The 20877-nt window shown below is 39.9% G+C and overlaps 1 protein-coding gene across 1 annotated transcript in view; it reads right to left on the bottom strand.

The window, feature by feature from the left end:
* Positions 1-643: 643 nt before the first annotated feature.
* Positions 644-20877, bottom strand: part of LOC121914382 (neural-cadherin-like) — a 54021-nt gene continuing 33787 nt past the window's right edge. Inside the window, exons 7-12 of the mRNA XM_042437773.1 lie at positions 15732-15874; positions 10663-10835; positions 8483-8651; positions 5737-5907; positions 2905-3077; positions 644-710 (exon numbers count right to left, since the gene is read on the bottom strand). Of these exons, the coding sequence (XP_042293707.1) occupies positions 651-710; positions 2905-3077; positions 5737-5907; positions 8483-8651; positions 10663-10835; positions 15732-15874 (889 nt within the window). The 3' untranslated portion in view covers positions 644-650. The remainder of the gene's footprint in view (positions 711-2904; positions 3078-5736; positions 5908-8482; positions 8652-10662; positions 10836-15731; positions 15875-20877) is intronic.

The following is a 20877-nucleotide window of genomic DNA, read 5'->3' as shown; positions in this document are numbered from 1 at the left end:
ACTACACCTTAAGGCATTCAGTCACACAGGCTTTCAAAAAGAGGAGAAGGAGGAGCATGTCCTTCATCTTCACCAAATGAAAAAAAGAGTAGAAGCAATGGCTTTACACCAGGAGATAGTTTCAGCTGCTGTTGCATGAATTATTCCTGCATCTATGAATATACATGAATGTGTGAACACACACTAAACAAACAAATATTTTTATTCCTATATATGTTCGCTGTGGTGGGGGGGCAATGTCCAAATGTGATGTAAAGGGGGTCACGGTAAAAAGTTTGAGAACCACTGCCCTGAAAGCATTCTTGATATCCATTTACAAAAGCAGGTGAAGTGAGAATTAAGACTCACCAAGTTTCTATTAATGAAGAAGGAAAAATGAAACTTGGAGACACCATAGAAAAGGAGATCTGAGGTATTTTTCAGTGTCTTTTTCTCAGTATTTGGAAAATGAAAACAGTCGCAATGGCTCAACAGCTGAAGCTGAAAAATTCTAATTGCTATTTGTTTTTAAGAAGCTTGCATCCTGTCCCGTCCCATTACAACTTACCACATGGCTGTATCTCTTGTTTTTTTTTTGGAATGATTACTTCATAAGTGTCCTTTTCCCACTGAGGGGGTTGGTTTTTGCACTGGTGATAGTAAACTTAGTTCTACCTTACTGCTCCTGTTCCCCCATCCATTGCTATGATTTCTTGCGTTATAAAGGATTTCTGCATAAAGAAGAAGAGGAGAAAGGTTGCTCCGCAAAATACAATTTGTGTGTGTTTTCTATGCTGATTTCAAACTTCATTATATCAGATTACCATGTTTTTCTTATTTTTGCTCAGAAATTATTGTTCCAAATATGTTGAGACAGAAAATATTATTTTATCTTTTTTCTATTATTGCTTTTTTTCCTAGTGTGGGATCTAAGGTGGCTCACATACTAGATTGAAAAATAATATGCTAAATCATGAGTTAAAAAAAATATAAACTAACAAATTAAAATACCCGTTTATTAGATTTCTACCTTGCCTTTTCCCCTTCCTGTCCCTGGGACTTGAAGTGACTAGGAACAAAAAGATGAATGAAAGAAGCATGCGTTAAAAAGATACAGAGATAATAAAACACTGAAACAACTTTTAAAGCAATTTTTTAAAATGTATCAAAAAAGAAGGGAAGAAAGCAGCACATCCAAATTAAAATTCTTTTCAAGCAGGCCAGTATAACCATTAAAGGCTGTCAAAATAAGTGTTTTTTGCCTATTGCTGGAAAATTTCCAAGGAAGGGCAACCTAACTTCCGTGGGGGGGGGGGGAGTTCCACAGCCTAGGAGTATGCCTTCACTGTCCATGCTGAATGAAATGGCCTTATTATATCACACTGACAAAAAGAAAATACCAGTGATACGATGTTTTCAGAATGTTTTCTCACAAGTGGTGATGATGTGCCACTCCAACGTCAAATCTTTATACCATTGATGTATGTCAATCATGTTAATGGTCTTCTGTAGCAGCACTAGCAGGGAGGTCTCCAAGCCACAACCATCATAGTATTAAACCATAAGTTAAAGCATAAAGGGTCTGCACACTGCTGCCTTTCCCCAAAAGTTACTGGTTGAGAGCACTTTCCTCAGCCTACATCACTAGAATCAACAGACACCATCTATTTAAGCATTTCACTGCTAGAGCTTTACAATCTCCCTGTGCTAGTCAGAGCTTGAATAGCAACTTGAAACTATACATGTTCCTTTAATTACTGATGAGCCTCTCAAATCAATAGACTATTCAAAATGTTACTGGTGAAAATCTTTCATTTAAAACCGCAGGCTATCTGCACACTTTCCAGGATGCAAACCAGAGTTCATTTCACTACAAAACCTTTATATAGCATCTTTCCCAATCCCTGACTGGAGAGTATAATGCAAGAACATTAAGTAACAGTCAAATTATACTACAGGTTGAGTATCCCGAAATCCCAAATTCCAAAATCCAAAATTGTCCACATGGGTAGCTGTGATTTCCGATGTACACAAAATTACTAATAAGAAGAACTACAAAAATTATGCATAAAGTTACCTTCAGGCTATGTTAATAAAGTGTATACAAAACATAAATCAATTTCATGTTTAGACTTGGTTCCCATCTCCAAGGTATCTCATCTATATGTAAAAAAAAAAACAAATCATAAATCCAATACTCTTCTGGTCCTGGGCATTTTGGATGAAGGAGACTCAACTTGTATTTATGATGCTAAAAAATTACTATAAGGGCCTTGCTAAATTAAAACCAAAATGTGAAAATGTTTTTCCTTGTTATTCAGGAAACGCCAACAAATTAACATAACAGGTTAATACAGTACCAAATTCTGTCTAGGATCTTATATTTCCAAACCTTTTGTGATGACCATCGGGCATGTACTGTTTTCAAGCATCTCTCTTTCCCTCCAGCAATAAAAGAATCTATTTTTGCAAAAAGCTAGCTTTTGCAAGTGCTAGTTTGTGAGTCGATTTCCTTAACATGGTAATATATTTCTCACAAGTTATTCAGTTTGTAGATTGTTTTTAAAAAGAGATTGCTAAACTTCATAGAGCTTTACACAAAAATAAAAATAAAAATAGATTCCATCCACTCCTTCTTGGATATGACCTGCCAACTTTGTTTCTTAGGTTTTTTCCTCTTTTCAACCAAAGCAGAAATCTACATGACATGACAGCTGTGAATGACTATATGCTTATGGAAATAATTCATTCAAAGGAAGCAGGCCCTTGGGTGGTGTATAACAATCAGAGTGACACTAATGCGCACAAGAAGAGAACCAGGACTATGAAAGCACATGCTTCTGCAACTTGGCATCTCTCTGAATCTACCAGCTACATATTCCAGTTGACATCCGGCTGCAGAGAACAAACCAACCTGCAACATACCTGCAACAGAGGCTGATTGACATAAACCCAGCCTGTGGTAGGATTGACATGGAAATGTTTCATTTTCCCATTGGCTGCAGAATATGTAATGGAAGCATTTGAGCCATAGTCATCGTCGTGGGCTGCAACACGAAGAAAGCTAGTTCCCACATCTGTGTCTTCTCTTAAGAAATCTAGGAAAGTGGAATTGATGCTAGCTGTTATTAACTCACTTGCTCAGTATAACACACAAAACAGACTCAGAACTGTCACAAACTACAGACAGGATTATACACACTGTTCTTCATTCTGGGATTATGTAAATGTAATGCTTTAGTCTTTTGGTTAAAGGATAGTGGGGAGTGGAATTATACTGTACACCCCTCTCCAAAAGATTCTCTTCACAGAATTTCACAGAACAGCAAAGTTGGAAAAGGCCTTATATGTCATCTAGTCAATTACATAATGAAGATGAAAACTCACTGCTATGTGTCACTAGAAATGGCTATGTGTTTGTATTGTGTGCCTACAATTTTTTTCCACATTGCCGTAACCCAAAGGCAAACCTATAACAGGGTTTTCTTGGCAAAATTTGTTCCGATGGAGCTTAACTTTGCCTTTCTGTGAGGCTGAGAGAAAGTAACTAATAGTCTCTGCTTTAAAATGTTTAATGAAGGTTTATAACATAAGCTTTCATAGACTATGTCTGCTTCGTCATATGCATCTGGGTCTCCTTCTTTAGCTGCATCTAATGAAGGACCCCTATGAATGTGGGAAAACCATAAATAATAAAACCACCATTCTTTTTACCTAAGACAACTTAGACAAGACCTATCTAGGAATCTCCAGTTCCTTCAATGCAACTCTATGGTCAACATCTGCCAGAGGTTGGCCACAGAATCGTGGTGGAGGACCTACAAATGCCTAGAAAAGTGTTTTCTCTATGAATTTCTAGATTCCCCAGCACAACTCTATTGTCAATGTTCAGCAGAAATGTGCTAGAGGACTTAGAGATTCCTAGAGATGTTACATTAATCAAAACCGCAAATAATCAAATCCACAAAAGTCAAAACCCCAAATGTGGAGGGCCAACTGTACAAAATCCCTTTGCATACTGATATAAACTAACATGGCTATGACTTTGAATATAACACTAGCCAAGTTATTTTGCTACCTAAGGCATAAAATTAGTCCACCGCTTCTCTTTATCACTGGCCATAGGACATTATAGGCTCCACCAGATGGCCAACAGGCACAGTAAATTTTGGGCTATTCTGTTTTCTGATTGCATGCACACTTTGTAGCAGGAGTTCTTGCTCACATCTAATGATACTGGAAACATACCAGGCTTCCAGGCTTCTTTGTGATGCCTGGAGTGCAACATGTCATCCAGAAGTATCATCACACAACCCAGAAGTCCATAAGGAACCAAGACAAGGGAAATGGATGGGGAAATAAATCCCTATCTAACTCTCAGGATAGGGGGGAAATGCCTGCCATGCATTGGAAAAGTCACTGCTGGTGCTGGAAATTCACAGTTAATGAACTGGGTCAGGAGATATGTCATTTGGATAGTTTTACAATCACCAGACAGAACAGGCACAGTGCCCACCAAATCCTAGGCTTTTTGCCAGAGCTTTTACTTGCTCCCTGTGATGCTCTGTCTCTATCTCAATGAACATGCTTCATGAATGAACCCAGAAGGAGTTTACTGGGAAAATCAGCACAGCAACACATTCTTTGCCAGAGCTATAGTAAGCAGCTAAGTTTCATTTCTGTAACCATCTTGGACTTTCCTCCCTCTTCCAATCCATGTTTTCCCTCACCAGCAGCTATATGACCTCGGATCACACACAACAATCCCCCAAAGCTGCTCATCCCATTTCACACACTCAAGCTCCATTATGGCTACAGCTCAGCTAAACGCCCAACTTTAACATGACAGAGAGCTATGGAGATTATCACACAAGAGCCAATCCCACAACTATAGCAATCTATGTTTCTGCACAGCTGCACAATCACGCTATATGGACAATATAAAAATGAAAGGGAAATGCACTTGCATTCTGCATAATCACTTCCCTTCATCATTATTATATCATGTTTGAATGTTTGGCGCATGTGTCGTTTCCCCACTACTACACATATCTGAAAAACATGGTTCCATCCCAGAAAATAAAATTTCTGTATCTAAGAACATGATGTTTATTTAGTTCAAACAAAATGATGTCCTGCACCTCAAACAGACACAAATCTCCTCTAAAAACAATCCCAGTAATAAGAATGAATTGTCTGTACCGCAAAGCAGTCTGGGAAAAGCTCCATGATAGTGCGAATGACTTCCGCACGTTAGCAATAGCGTGAAATCAAGCACTATTGAGAAACCATTCACGGGATTTCCCTGTGAATGAGAAGTTTGTACAACCTGTACAATGACAAGTACAGGTAATTCATGACTGAAGTACTGGATGAGCATGAGATCATGTGAAAATCTTTGCGTGATCATGACGGGACCATTTCATTTTATCCCATTTTAAATCCATGTGATAATCTCCTATAGGGGCAACTCTGACACTGTCTTTTTGTAATACTCCAAATCTGCTGCTTAAAGTGGTCAGCTCACTGCTTAATGGTGTGTCATTCCCATCATTACAACAACTAATGGCACATGGTCTTTTCTTTTTTCTCTCTCTTCTTACATGCAAGCAATACTAATTGAAGATTTAACTGCATGAAGGGGGGGGGGGTTAAAGAACAAAACTCAAACAAGAAACACACACAAAAAAAAGAGTTTGGACCTCAGGCAAGTTCACAGTCAGATAACCAAAACACTATCCAATAAGTTGCAATTACATTCATAGTGGGTGTTTTCAAATCTGGGGCTGTTATCATTTTCATCCAAGATGACCACATTGATCTGGCAGATCCCAATGAGAGGCTCTGCTGCCTGGTCCGTTGCTGTTACAGTGATTGGATGCTCCCTCTGTTTTTCTCGGTCAAATATCTGAAGTGTTGTCAAGATGCCTATAAATGATATCACAAACAGAAATGGGTTAATTCAGCATATTTCACTAAGCACTGGACTGTAAGACAGGATTCATCATACATAATTGTCTGTTGTTTTCTAGAGGGTGATCACTGAAGGAAAGGCAAAAAAGATCCAAAAGAAATGCACATCCCCATCAGTAAGATATAAAGATGCCCTATGCTCTCACCTGCAATTCAGCAATAGCTTCTGCAGGGAAATATATATGAGCAAATGTAAACAATTTCATTACATAAAAAGCAGAGAAGGGTATTGGTTTCTCGGGATTATTCCAAAATGTACAACTGAGTAATACTTTTACTAGAATCAGCCTTTCTACAGCTAATTTCTTCTATCTGCATCCACTACTTCATTTCCCTCCCTTTTCAAATCTGAACTGGTTTCAAATCTTATTTTAAATCTGTACTGGTTTTATCAATTTATAAGCTGCCTTGAGTCCCAATATTGGGATATATATCTATAAAGTAGTATAAAGGGTTTGCTGTTTTTTCAAGACAGCAAACCTCTTTTCTAAAGAGGTTACTGTTACTACGACTACTACTACTACTACTTCACTTACACCCCACCTTTACAGTACATACTTTATAGATATTCTCACTTTCCTAAGAGGGGAGTTCCAGGATCTGAGACCATACATAAGATGGCCCTCCCTTGCACTTCCTCCAAGTGTTCCTGTGAGGATGGCAAGATGAAAAGAAGGGACTCTCTCAAAGATGTCAGGGCATGGATGGTTTAGAATGGGAGGACTCAGTCCTTCACCAAGCTAGGAATTGGATAGGGTTTAATAAGTCATCAATAGTACTTTAAATTGCACCCAGAAACAGGTCAGAACCTAGTACAACTGCTGTAATAAGGGGATCATGTGCTCCCTGTAACAAGCCCCAACTGACAGTTGTTTGGACCATCCAAGGTTTCTGAGAATTCTTCAAAGACAGTCTCACAATACAGTAATCCAAATGGGCTATAATTAAGGTAAGTGTCACCATGGTCAGATTAGGCATCTCCAGGAACAGCTGGCACACTAGTTTTAACTTGCAAACACACTGCTGGCCACCAAAGGAAGCCAAGTGTCCGGGTTCAGGACACCCCAACTGCAAACCTGTGTCTTCATGAGAAGTATAACTCTGTTCAGCAGAGGAGGAATTCTTATTCCCTGATCTGTTTTTTCTGCCTTAACAGGAGCACCTCTGTCTCGTTTGGATTAAGCTTCAATCTGTTTACCTTAATCCAATCCACTGCTGCCAACAGACACTGGTTTAAAACAAAAACAGCTTCCTTTGGATTTACACTGAAAGGAGAAAAAGAGATGATGCTACTGAAAACTCCACAATCCTTTCCTAGTAGAATGTGTTAAAGAGATCAGTCAAGCAGCCAAGGAATCAAACAAGAATCCCCCAGTACCACCTTCTCAGCTCACTCTTCTAGGAAGAAATGAAGCCATTGTAAACAATGCCTCCAAGTACCAGCCCAACTAAGATGTTTCAGAATGCTACCTTGGTCAATAGTACAGAAAAACACCAAGAGGTGCAGCAAAATCAAATGGAAAATCCTGCCTCTATCCATTTTCCAGAACAGGTCATCCACCAAAGTGACTAAAGCTATCTCCAATCCTATAATCACGTGTGCAGCCAAGTTGAAATGCAGCTAAATAATCAATCTCATTGGAATGGAACCACATGCTCTAGCACCTTGCTCAGAAACAGAATGCTGAAGACTAGCTCATAACTATCCAATACTGTGAGATCCAGGGAGAACTCTTTCAAAAGTGATCTTACAACTGTCTTCTTCAGGAAATCTGGAAAACTGCCTTGCTATGAGGGCATTAACCACTTCTTTACCCACTCAGCCAGTCCTTCTCTGCCCTTTTAAATGATACAGGAAGGACAAGGAACTAGCACATGTGGTGGATCTCACCTCTCTAACAAACCAATCCACATCCTCAGCTATACACATTGAAAAAGTATCCATTAACACTGGATAAGCATGAGCAAAGGTTACATCAACTGGGCCTGTATCAACTATAATATCCAAGTCGATGCAGCAAAAAATTTATCTTCAGTCGGACTTATCCCTAGTCTTCCAACAGAGTTACTCATTTCATTGCCATCAGCACCGTAGAGAAGCAGAAGATTGGTTTAGTTCCACACTGTGAGAGAAGATGCTCAGGAGCAATTGCGTCCATCACAGACATTTCTCCATTACAAGCAGAATTGCATTACATCAATCAGGGCTTGACAGAATCACCTGCTGAGAAATACCAATTACCAAAAAAGGTCTAACTTTCAAATCCACCATTCTCAAAGGTCACAAGGGTGGGACCACAAGCAGGACCTCTGAGGCTGATTTCAAAGCCACAGGCATGTTGCGAAAGTGGTCTTTAATATCCAACCTGATTTCTGAAGAGCTCAAATGTTTTTTCACTATTTCACAACATGCAGATTGGTCCTAATAAAAGTATTACCTGACTATAAATGCTGAACTTTATTTCATAACCATTATGGTACCATGTACGTCTGTATTTACACCAGGGTTAATCATAAAGCTGCAATTTACCTGTGTCAGGATGAATGTTAAACATGGGAAGAGCACCATCTCTATGCATCAAGCCATATTTCACTCTCCCATTGGTGCCTTCATCTGCATCAACTGCCTCTACTTGTAACACAAATGTTCCCACTGGCTGATTCTCCAGCACAGATGCATGTTCACGATAATGCTGGCACTATAAATAATAATAGTAATAATGATTTTTTAAAAAAGCACCACAAAACATTTTTAGATACTAGCATATGATGCTTGACTTATGATGCAATCCACTGAAATCCAGCACAGTGGGTGGCGGAAGAAATCAATGGAACTTGAGGAGTTAGTGGGGATAATGATTCCTTTTTAAATACAAAAGTTCACAAAAGAAAATCTTACTGTCTCATTTGAGCTAACAGAGAAGGAAAAAGAAGAGAGAGACACAAAAAGAAAGAAACCTTCAATAGGCAGAAATAGTTGTTTGATCTTTCAAAAATTTCTCACTTGTCAAAAAGTATTTCAAGAATACAGAGCACAGTTTTGTTTTTTACAAGTGACCCTGAGGAAGATTTTGTTTGAAATGCCTTGGGTCAAATAAACACCATTTTTATACCATAATGTCATTTCTTAAGTGGAAATGCAAACTTCTCAGTAGTTGCATGCAATTACAGCAGCAAAGGTAACAGTGAGATAGTATCTTATGGTTGCTCTAACCATGGTGAACTATACCTTTGTAATATGCATTTTGATTCTGTTGAAATGTACAGCTGATTCTTTCAGAATCCCACATCTCTGCAGAAAGATTTCCATCACCCATAATCCCCAAAACATGAAAACATACAGGCACTCTGAAATATGAGGAGCATCCCTTTTGCACTTTTCTATCACACCTCTAGCAATCCACCCATATGCGTTCAAAGGTGCCAAACCTTGTACCTTCTAAGTACACCATCACTGGATCTTCAACAACCTCTGGGAATCCTTCATTTAAAAAAAAGAAAAAAGGATTGGGGAATGTTTGATTCCATGCTTCCTGGTAGAAAGCAGTGTTGTGTGCGCTCTTTCTGAACACAGAACTCTGGATTTCTCACTCTGATGCCCAGTTTTGTTTTGTTTTTAAAGACTTTAGATTTCCTGATAATTAGCTAGCTAATTCTGTTTCTTTATCAACAACTTCTCATTTCTGAACTGTTCTCTCTATCTGGCCTCTATAACAAATATGTATAAGTTACTTAAGTACTCAAGCTAGTTTTCTTTGCCTTAACCGTCACTGTGCACACAATAACCAGTTCTAATGGCTTCATGGATTTTAAAAGAAGCCTATAAAACTGTTTTGAATTTAATATTCCCATTTCTTCATTCTTGGACCTATAGTAAATTATCAAAATAGAAGCCTTCTGTTATCAGTCAATTTACTAGGAAGATGAAAAACAATACAGAACAGGACTGGGGAAGGTGTAGCTCCCCAGATGTTGTTGGGCTGCAACTATGACCAATATTGGTCAACATTGCCAATAATGACAGACCACAGAAACTGCAGTCCAACCTCATCCAAAGGGCTATACATTCACTATGATACAGAAGTTGAAGGGAAGCAAGAGATGACTAGGAGAAGCTAGATTAGTTTTTCTGTGTCAACAGGATAAGGGCAACAGACAGAATTAAACTTGGAAAAGTGATTTTTTTTAAAGGGGACTTGAGCTCCCAGAATCTCCCCAACCAGTGTGGCAATTCTGAGATAGAATACCAGATCACAACAGTTGGCATCAGTTAGCCACTTTTAATGCATACACTGCAAATAGCGTTAAACTAAGGAAACAATTACAACTTTGCTTCAAAAGTAATTAATTTCTTAGATGAAAAAGCACGTCCATGCAAGGGGGGAAAAAACAGAAAGCCCTTTTAGGTTCCCAAGAGCAGCAATTATATCCTTATCTACTTTTTCTGTCAGCATATTCACTGCAAGTCAAAATTACCGTAGTTATATCTTTCCAGCACATTTTTGGCACTCTCCGCATGCAATTTCCCACTGCGGAAATGTTTCTCCACAGCAGAAGTGAACAAGGTATGGCTTTGGCACCCATGCAATCCTCAAGGCTGGAAATATAACAAATTGTTTTAAAAAGTAATTTTCTGGTCCTTGTATATGCTGAAACAGAAGTGATTTGTTACATCCAGTTATTTGAGGTGATACACAGCAACCTACTTACCTTATGAAATACAGGTTTGTTATTATTGACATCATCAATATGTACAACAACAAGAGCAGTGCTTGAAAGAGAGCTAGGTCCATCAGAAGCATTGTCATCTGTAGCTGTAACATTAAGTACATACTCTGGCCCTTGTAGTTTAGGAAGTGGGCTTGAGCGAAGGCGAATCAAGCCTGTAAAAGAGATTGTTCAGTTTTTAATATGCATATTTACATGGTGCTGCTGACCAGAGCTTCGTAGGCCCATGTGAAGATTAAAGCAGCAGCTGCCCAAAGAGCAACATCAAGAAGTCAAGTAGAAGCTTTAGGAGCTCTGAGCCATGGCTCAAGGATGTGCCTCCTCCTTCCCATTCTCCAGTCCATTGCCACAGACAGTGCACTCCTTACTGCCTGCACTTGGGAAGGGCCTCTTCCACCCTTGGTATATGACTATCTCCTCATTTCAGAGGTGGGGAAAGGGCATGCCTACATCTTTTTTCTTCCTCCCAGCCTGTACCTTTAAAAAAACTCATCTCGTGGTGGTAGGAGATCTTTAAAGTTTAGGCTGCCATCAAAATGGCTAAACTGAAGTTACTGTTCTGTGGACACACCACCAGACAGTGTGACTTACTGGAAAGGGCAATAATGTGTGGTGAAGTGGAAGGAAGCAGGAAAAGCTGAGGACCACACTGAAAATGGACTTATGCGATTATGGAAGCGACAAGGCTGATTTTTCAAGATCTATAGATGACCAGGTCTTTTGGAGATCTCTCATTCATAGAGTTACCATAAGATTGTTTCTCCAAAAATAAAAGAGAATATCTCATGATATGAGGCTGGCCAAGTTTGGAGATCTCCAAGGAATGGCTTTCCTTTGATCCCACCATCTTCACAGGCAGAAAGAGACAAAGTTATCCTCACCATCACTATAAATCAAGGAGGGTTTGTCTGAGACTTAGTGCGGTACTGCAGACACAGTGCATTTACTGTGAATTTCAAGCATACTGCCATTGCTGTGCATTCTGACATTATTTAAAAAGCAAAGCTGACAGAAGGTCTGCTTCAACAGGACCTCAGTAGATATTGTGGGTCATAGAAGGGACAGCAAAATATATGAAATTTTATTTTAAAAAGCAAACCAGACTTGAGCTACTTGAAAAGCTTGCAGTGAGCAAATGCCATTCTCTCCCACAGTAATACCGTCACATCATGTCTACTATTTATCCAGCGTAATAAAATGTGCCATTTGCAAATGGACCATTGTTAAAATGACAACTGTCACTCACATTACTTGCAAACACCCTGCCTTTGCCTTTGCTGCTTGATTTCTGACATGTGCCTTAGCTTCACCTTGACATTCTGATAGATCAAGAACACTTTTACTGACAGCACCATCTTAAAATATAACTGCCCAAGGAGACAGCATAGATTTGAACTGGGGGGTGGTTAATGACTGAGTGAGTCAAATCAACAGCTTTTACAGAAAATAAAGAAAAAATATGCTGCTACCATTTCCATAAAAGCTTTTAAAACTACCCTGACAATCAGAATTTTTTTTTCTGTAGAGGAACTGGGTTAATCTTCTAGCAGCCAGAACCACAGAGAAGTCATATAGTACCTTGGAGACAAAGAGATTTATCATGGCACAGACTTTCACAGGTTTATGGCTATTTCTCTTTCCCCCTCCCAAAAAAAAAAAAACAATAAAAGACACATAAAACAAATAAATAACAAAAACGGTTGCTTATACATTTAAACCTCCATTACTATTTTTGTTACCATTTCATTGTAGTGTTTGTTTACCTGTCTCTTATCTACCAGGCTTGTGAGGACCACAGATCAACAGATGCCAGGACCTCTCTTCTCTTTTTCTCATCCCTGATGCTACAGCTCCCTCCTCCCCACATATATACTGATTTTGTTAGCAAAAGTGGAACTTCTTGTTAGGGTCCAAAATTGTAATATCAGACTCCCACCTTATTTCCAGTTTCAGAATTTATATCATAATCATATTTATTGCTGGAAAAACACAATGTTCAGATACTACATCTTTCAGCAGCAAAGCAATCCCAGTTTATCGGTGGTTGAAATGCATCACTGAAACAGCTTCAACAGCAAAGGAACACTTTACACCAGTTTTACATTAATACCAGTAGCATTAAGTCCAATTAAATACTTGTAACATAACAAAAGCCATAAATGAGGTAGAGGAAGCTGGAATCTACACATGATGCTTCCGTCAATTCTTTCTTTAATCCGTTCAATTGCACCTTTTTTTCTGGCTCCTGAAATATATTCATATCTGGAACATTAATATTGCAAAAGCACTATTTGCATGGACATCAATTTTTCATGATAAGTGAACCCCTAAGACAGATCAAATGAGGAGGAGAAGGACAGATCTGTGGCATCTTATTTACTTGTGATTAGCTTCCTGACTCAGGGGAATGTACAAACCCAGGGTGTATAAAACAGAGAGAGAGAGATCAGAATTTTACCAGGCAAAGTTATCAGATAGTGTCAAATAAAAGTATAGTAGTGCATTTATTTTCAGTTCAAAATGTTTTTTCCTTGCTTAAAGAGATCTTGACTATTCAAAATTAATATGACAGTTTCAAGGTACATGTTAAAGCAAGTGGTGAATTACATTCAAAATCAGACTACTGGTGGGTTTTCATACACACACACATACATGCACAATGACATCTTATATGTAACATATTAATTTAAACATATTAATTTTACTGACTGTAAAAGCTGTTCCGACAGTGGAACACACTCCCTCAGAGTGTGCTGGAATCTCCTTCAGGGGTCTTTAAACAGAGGTTGCATGGCCATCTGTTAGGGGTACTTTGTGTGTTTCTGCATGGCAGTGGGTTGGACTGGATGGCGCTTGGGGTCTCTTCCAACTCTATGATTCTATGATTTTATTAAATAAATGCTATGTCGGTAGTCAGTGCTGGATACAAACAGTGGACCTTTGGTAACTACAGGTTTGGTTCCAGGATCCCTCATGGATACCAAAATCCATGCTCAAGTCCCATGCTATACAATGCCATAATAAAATGGTGTCTTTTATATAAAACAGCAAAAATAAGATTTGCTTTTTGGATTTCTGTTTCTGTTTATTTTTGGGTGAATATTTTTGATCTGTGGTTGGTCGAATCCATGGATGCAGAATCCATGGATATGGAGAGCCAACTGTAACACTAGTTTAAGGTTCCAGAAGTGAAATGCTCTTTTAATCTCATAATTAAAAAGGCAGAGCATAGAAAGGATACATACATTGGAGTACAGGCTGACCCTGGGCAAGTCACTCTTTCTCACGAAAATCCTGTGATAGGGTCTCCACAAGTAAAAAATGATACAACAACAAAATACACAAAAACAACAATCAAGTACCCCTAGTAATGATGTTTTTAAACTTTTTATATTGTGATGTTTTATCTGTATTTTATTGTTTCTTGTCTTGTAAGCCGCCTTGATCATGCAATTGGAAAGGCGGGATATAAATAAAAATTATTATTATTATTATTATTATTATTATTATTAACAACACAGCACACAACCACAATGAAATATATAGGAGCAGATCAAATGGTGTTCTTCTGCTGGTGGAGGGCTGTTTTACTAGTTCAACTAAAATGCTTAACAAAAATGAGGCTTATGTTCAAGCATTTTTAGGACCAAATCATAGGATGCTGATAAATGGCTGAGCTTGCACCTATTCCCGCTCCCCTTCCTAGTCTTTATGACCATTGCTTTAGTCCTTGACCTTGAAAATGAACTTGCCACAGAAATCAACATCTTCCAAGTACACTCATCATGGCAATAGCTAGGAGTGTGCAACTTTCAAGGCTGAGGGAGGTTTCTGCTAAACATTTTCTGAGGAGTGGGGGAAAGATATGACAGAACCGCTTAATACATCACAGTGTCCTGGGTTTGCCTTCTTGCTGAAAGGGGCAATATAACCCCAAGCATTTCCTCAGGAGACTGGCTTCATGGAGAAATGCAAACACTACTGAAGAGAAGAAATGTGGATGTGAAATATTGTCAACAGATGCTTGAGTGTCTAGGATACCAAGTGGCAGGGATCAGCTGAGACATAAACAGCACAACCAGTGCCATCACTTGTGGGGTGTGGACCGCACCAGATGACACCTTAAAAGGGAGAAGACACCACTGTTCCTCAAACACTTCGCTTTTGGCAGATATGGGCTGTGGCATTCACCTGCTTCCTTTTAAAATGCTTTAAGAGATGGTGGGAGTGGGGAGGGAAGCTCAGTGGGAGGAGAAAGGAGAGACCCCACAATTAATTAAAATTTCAAAAATTTAATTTTAAAATTCTTTTAAAATTTTCTTTAAAACATCACATTTTACCCAAATCTTCACTATGCATATGTAAATACATTTAGGATGGATTATGTGTATTTTTCGCCTTGAGTCGGAGTGTCCCAGCTTCTTTTTGCTCCAGTTTTTAGTCCCGAAGCATGGCTTCATTTCGCTTCTCAACCGCTTTCACCTCGTGTGTTGTCTAAACCGCCCGCATTCTAAGCAGCTGGAAGCCCATGTGTTTCACCGCACTGTCACTATAGCCTCTTACTTCACTGCAGCATGCAACCTCACCAGTGCCAAAATGGACTGAAGTAGGAAGAGTGAGGGGAGAAAAAGACTAACAGGCCTAAGATCACAGTGATTTTTCAAGACATTGGGAGTTTGAATCTAGATTGCCCCATACTAGTCTAATGGACTAAATTTTGTTTTTTGTTTTGCTCACTAATTTTTGTTTTGCCCACTGAACATGTTGCCCATTCCTGGTCAAGCCTGCCATCTTCCAGTTTCCTCTTATGAGTAGAGCTGGAGACTTGAGCCAATGGCAAAGCTCTTTGAATTCAGTACATCAGGACAGAGATGAAGAGCAATTCCTAACATCAGAAGAGAAGAAACCACCAGCAAGATTAAGTAAATATACTCCACATGTATTTAAACACATGCATAATTACGATTAGACGCAGACTCCAACCCATCTCTAGTCACACGCAACAATTGTAAGTCACAGAACTATAAAAGTCACACAAATTATATCATTACCTTTCTGAGGATCAATAATAAAATTCCCCTTTTGATTCCCTCCAGTAATGTTGTAGGTAACACCATCTCCATCAGGATCTATAGCATGAACTGTTGCTATCAATGTGTTGGGACCTGCATCCTCAGAAACAAAACTCCTGTATCTGTCAAACACATAAGATTCAATTCACTTACCAGACCAGATTAAAGGAAATTCAAACAGAAGCATCAAATGCAATGGAAAAACATCACCAAAAGATAGTTTTTTGTGGGTTTTTCGGGCTATGTGATGATGTTCTAGAAGAGCCACATAGCCCGAAAAACCCACAAAAAAATATGGATGCTGGCCATGAAAGCCTTCGACTTCACATCACCAAAAGACATTACTGATTGCCTTCTTTGTTGGCAATAAGAAAAGAACACTTCAAATTACCCTAACAGGGTGTCCTATTAGAAAAAAGGCAAGCTACATATTGATTTCTTATGTGCCTGTCTTTATTCTGAAGAACCTAACACCAAACAATATAAACAGAGTCCATAAGCAATACTGTATTATGTGCTACCTGCAAATCAAAATGTGCCTTCTGACTATCAACAAGGTGATCACAATCAAATCAACTTCAAATGTTAATGAGTTTTTTTATGTAAATAAGTTTGCTAGTGAACTTACACATATCCTATGTGTCAGTAATCAATCAAGCAGGTTGTTTACTTGTAACAGTGGTTCTTTCATGATCATTTATGACCTCACACAAAATGGATATTTGCACCTGTGAAGTGTGATTTCCATAGTATATAGGCTGTCCTGCCCATCTGGTCTCAGTTTCAAGTCAGCAAATCAGGAGAATTCAGGAAAAAAGGTTAGCAGAACATGAAAGGGGAGGAATGCCAGGATTGTGTAAGGTCACAGATGACTACTCGAAGAACCACAGGTACAGGTAAGTAACCTGTTCTTCTTTGTAGCCTCTATGACTCACACAAAATGGGAGATTGACAAGTTACTTACCCCCAGAGATGGGAGTGCCATGCCACAGATGGAGAGAGTAATGCCCTGCCAAAAGCAGCTTCCTTTTGGGAACGATTGTGCATCCTGTAGTGGGAGACAAATGTGAAGGATTGTGACCACATGGCAGCCCCACAGATGTCTTGTAGAGGGACTCCAGATAGGAAGGCCATTGATGTCATGTTGCTCTGGTGGAATGACTTCTAATTTGAAAAGCAGGCTGTTTGCCCACCATCCTTGTATAACGAGTTGATCGTAGCTATCACCCATTTGGAAAACCACTGAAGTAACACTGGCAGTCCTAGCCTGTGAAGTGTGTAATAAATGAAGAGACATTGTTTCTTGCCTAGTGCATCTGACCTGTCAATACAGAAAGGCAAGATGCAGTGGGCATCCTTGGAAGGGAAGGATCATTCAAGGCCAGTGGAAAGGTTTTGCATGAATGCAGGTAGGGTAATGTCTTGGTAGAACTGGAAATGTGAGACAACTTTTGGTAGAATGTGATGTCAAGACAAAATACTACCTTATCTTTGTGGAAGTGTATGTAGGATGGATCGGTGTGGAGGGTGCATAATTCTCCTGCACGCCTCACAGAGGTGATTGCTACAAAGAAGGCAGTCTTCTACACGTCAGGACTCTGAGGTTATTTGTGGCCATTAGTTCAAAGGGAGGTCTCAAACATTAAGAGAAGACGAGGTGAAGGTTCCACTGTGAAGTCAGGGCTTATACTGGGAGGTGTAAGTTCTGGTACCTCTTGAGAAACAGTCATAACAATGGGTGTAGGAAACAAGATGGGTTGCCTGCATGTTGAAAATGGCAAAAGATAGCAAATAGGTAGCATCTAATTGAGCAGAAGGACAGTCCTTTATCCACAAGGAAGATGAGGAAGTCAATGATGTAGGTAGTGTTCGTAGTCCTCAGGAAAACATCCTTGGAACAGAGGAAGGCAAGGAACAATTCCCATTTGTATGTATATGATTTCCATGTGGAAGGTTTATAGGCCATTTCCAGGATCCACCAAATTGCAGAGGGGATGCTATAGAACAGTGGTCCTCAAACTTCAGGCTACCACCTCCTTTCCTCTTCAGCAACGACCCTAGTGCCCCCAACATCTATTTCTTGATATTAAATTATTCTTTATGTAGCAACCAGCTGGCCAGTGACATCTACCTCAGCTGCATCCAACTCACCACTGCCTCCTCAGCTTCTTATGTGCGGATACACCAGTGGCAGCAGCCCAGGCCTGCTCCTCTGTCTCATTCACACTGGTCTTACTACAAAAGGAAGGCCAGTTGACTGGCTGCTCAGTTGCTATTCCCAGGGTGACCAGATGCAAAGGAATCAATGACCAAGCAGCTGGTCAAGCAGCCTCTCACCTGCACCAGGCTTGCAGCAAAGGCCAGTGTGTGAGACAGTCTTCTCAGTCACTGATAGACTGGCTGCTTGGTCACTGTTCCTTTTTCCCCAGCCACCCTGGAAGCAGCAACCATGCAGCTGGCTGAGCAGTGACTGAGAAGACTCTCTCCTGTGCTAGTCTTGCAGTTCAACCATCTGCTCAGTTGCTGCTCCCAAGGTGATTGGGTGCAACTCCACACATATACACACCTCTTCTCTTGGCCTCTCCAACAAATGAAAGCAGAAGCAACAACATAGCTCCAAACTGCCAGCCAAGTCCTGGAAAGCTCAGAAAGCAGGGTCACAAATGTGAAAACTCTTTTTTCCTGTCGCTTCTCCCCCACCACCATGTGCACTCACTCTTCACTCCAGTCAGTCAGTCTGTCCCAAAAAGGTACCACATGAGTGTACTCGCACAGAAAGGCCAAGAGTGAGAAACATCACCACACGAAGCATTCAATGAGGCTGTGCACTGGTTCTAAGGGACCTTGAAAAAGAAGTTTCATGAAACCCTCATCCTCACCATGGTCCTAAAGGCCATTGTTTCCTCTTCTCTTTTCTGTGCTCCAGTATTTTGACTGAAAGCCCTCTTGCTGCCCCCTTTTCCCTCACCATCCCCTGGAGCTTTCCATCATCCCCAAGGGAGCTGTACTATCCACTTTGATAGATGGCGGGGAGATCCAGTTGGGATGGAGCTTGGCAATAACCCGTGTGATCATGGGGAAAAGACAGAAGGCATCTAGGAGGGGGTCATGCCAATTGAAGAAGAACGTATCTCCTATCTTCCCTTCTCCCTCTGGGCTTTAGGAACAGAATTCCGATGGAGTTTGTAGGTATGACAATTGAAAGCACTCCAGCGGGAGAATCAGTCACCTCTCTTTCTGAGGTATGCTGAGTGTGGGGCGGTTCCAGGAAGGTATCAGCAGTAAAAATGGGATGTCTTCTCAGCTGACTGATGAGTTCATCTAGGATCATGACCACTGAGCCAATGGGTGGCTTTGTTGTATGGGTAGGTCTTGAGAAGAGGATTGTTTAGCTCTCTTTTTCTTTTTATGTTATTTTTTTGTGTGTGTGTGTGACTCCTATTTGGGGGTTGGAGAGTAAGGTGGAGGTAGATTACAAGATCATTTCCATGTGTAAGGGTGGTGTTGAGGAGGGTGCTGGTACCGATGGCGTTGCTCTGTCCACAGAGCATGATGCCAAGGTACCCACCGTTGTTTCCATGGTTAAATGCTTGATTGCCACCCATATGGACAAACCCATCCAACTTTGGGAAGTCTGGATTTTTGTCAATTATATCAACATCGTATTCAGGGCCATGTACTCCATGGACAAGGATCTAAGGAGCCTTTTCTCCAAGAAGAGCATTGAAATGGGAAGCATGCCTATGGTGGCCCTGGAGGGGTGAATGACTGGCCATGAGAGGCACCTAGAGCGTCCATCCTAGTCCTGGATTTGACACACAGAGAAACACAAGTGAAGCAGGGTTTGAAAGAAGCTGATGAGGCCATAAATAAGTGGTGCAAGGTGGAAAGGAGTGAAGATAAAAAAAACACTAGTCAAATCACAAAAAGTAGTCCAAGTTGTAAACCAAAAGTGAAAGACGAGTGCTACGGAGAAGCTCTAGTCAGCACTACTGCTGTGGTAGATGAAAAGGAACTGAGACCAGAGGGACAGGGTGACCTATATACCTGAGGGGAAAAGGTCTGGGCTGCCCCCAGAACACCAACTCTAAAGCTTTAGCAGCTCCAGAAATCACACTGAGTAGGCACAGAGATCCATTTAATGTGAGTCACAGAGACCATGAAGAAGAAACAGTGATTCAGAAATACTACATAGATTTGTTTTTAAAAGATATGGCAAGTAGTTCTCCTGGCAGTAGTGCTGCATTTACAATCTTTCAGCCCTTGTATAGGTCCAACTAATTGTGACCCATTGTATTAACAAAGGCCTGTTTACAGACAGCCAAAATAAAGCTGCTTCGAGTCACAGTGGAGGTATGGTGTTTCAATGATGCATGCGCTCCTAAGAGTCCAGAAGTCGCACCAAAGCTACGCTCCAGCCTAAGGACTGAAGCGTAGCTTTGTGTGGCTTCTGGACTCTTAGGACGCATGCATCATTGAACACCATACCTCCACTATGACTGAAGCAGCTTTATTTTGGCTGTCTGTAACAGGCCATAGACTCCTTGAAGCTACAATCAATTCTCATTCTTGCAGCCTTTAAGAAGGATGCTGAGACACAACTTTTCAAATTTGGCCTTTTATTTATTTTATTAAAATATTTATATCATACTCTGTATCTAAAGATCTCAGGAAGATATACAATAAAATCAACTTGAACAACTGAAGAAATTATTGCTGTTGTTGTTTGATTTATTTATACAGCACCATCAGTGTACATGATGTTTTACAAAGTAAAACAACAACAACAAACAGCCAGCCCTACCAAAGCCATACAACCAACAAGGTATGCATGCACACACACACACACACACACACACACACAAATACACACACACTTAGGGAAAGGAAGGAGTAATACAAAAATAAAACTAACGCAGTACAATTGTAAAACAATCCAGACAGAATTACAATGCAATACAAGAGAAAACAAACTGACAAATACATATGATCAAAATATATAAGATTATAAAACAATATTAAACTAAAATGTCCAAAGCTTTGGAAAACAAGGAAATTTTAAACAAATAATGTAAACAATGAAGTGATTTTAAAAGATTAAAAACATCTTAAACAATTTAAACTT

Source organism: Sceloporus undulatus, chromosome 8 (assembly GCF_019175285.1).
Source record: "Sceloporus undulatus isolate JIND9_A2432 ecotype Alabama chromosome 8, SceUnd_v1.1, whole genome shotgun sequence".
NCBI lineage: Eukaryota > Metazoa > Chordata > Lepidosauria > Squamata > Phrynosomatidae > Sceloporus > Sceloporus undulatus.
This window is presented reverse-complemented; position numbering and strand designations above follow the sequence as displayed.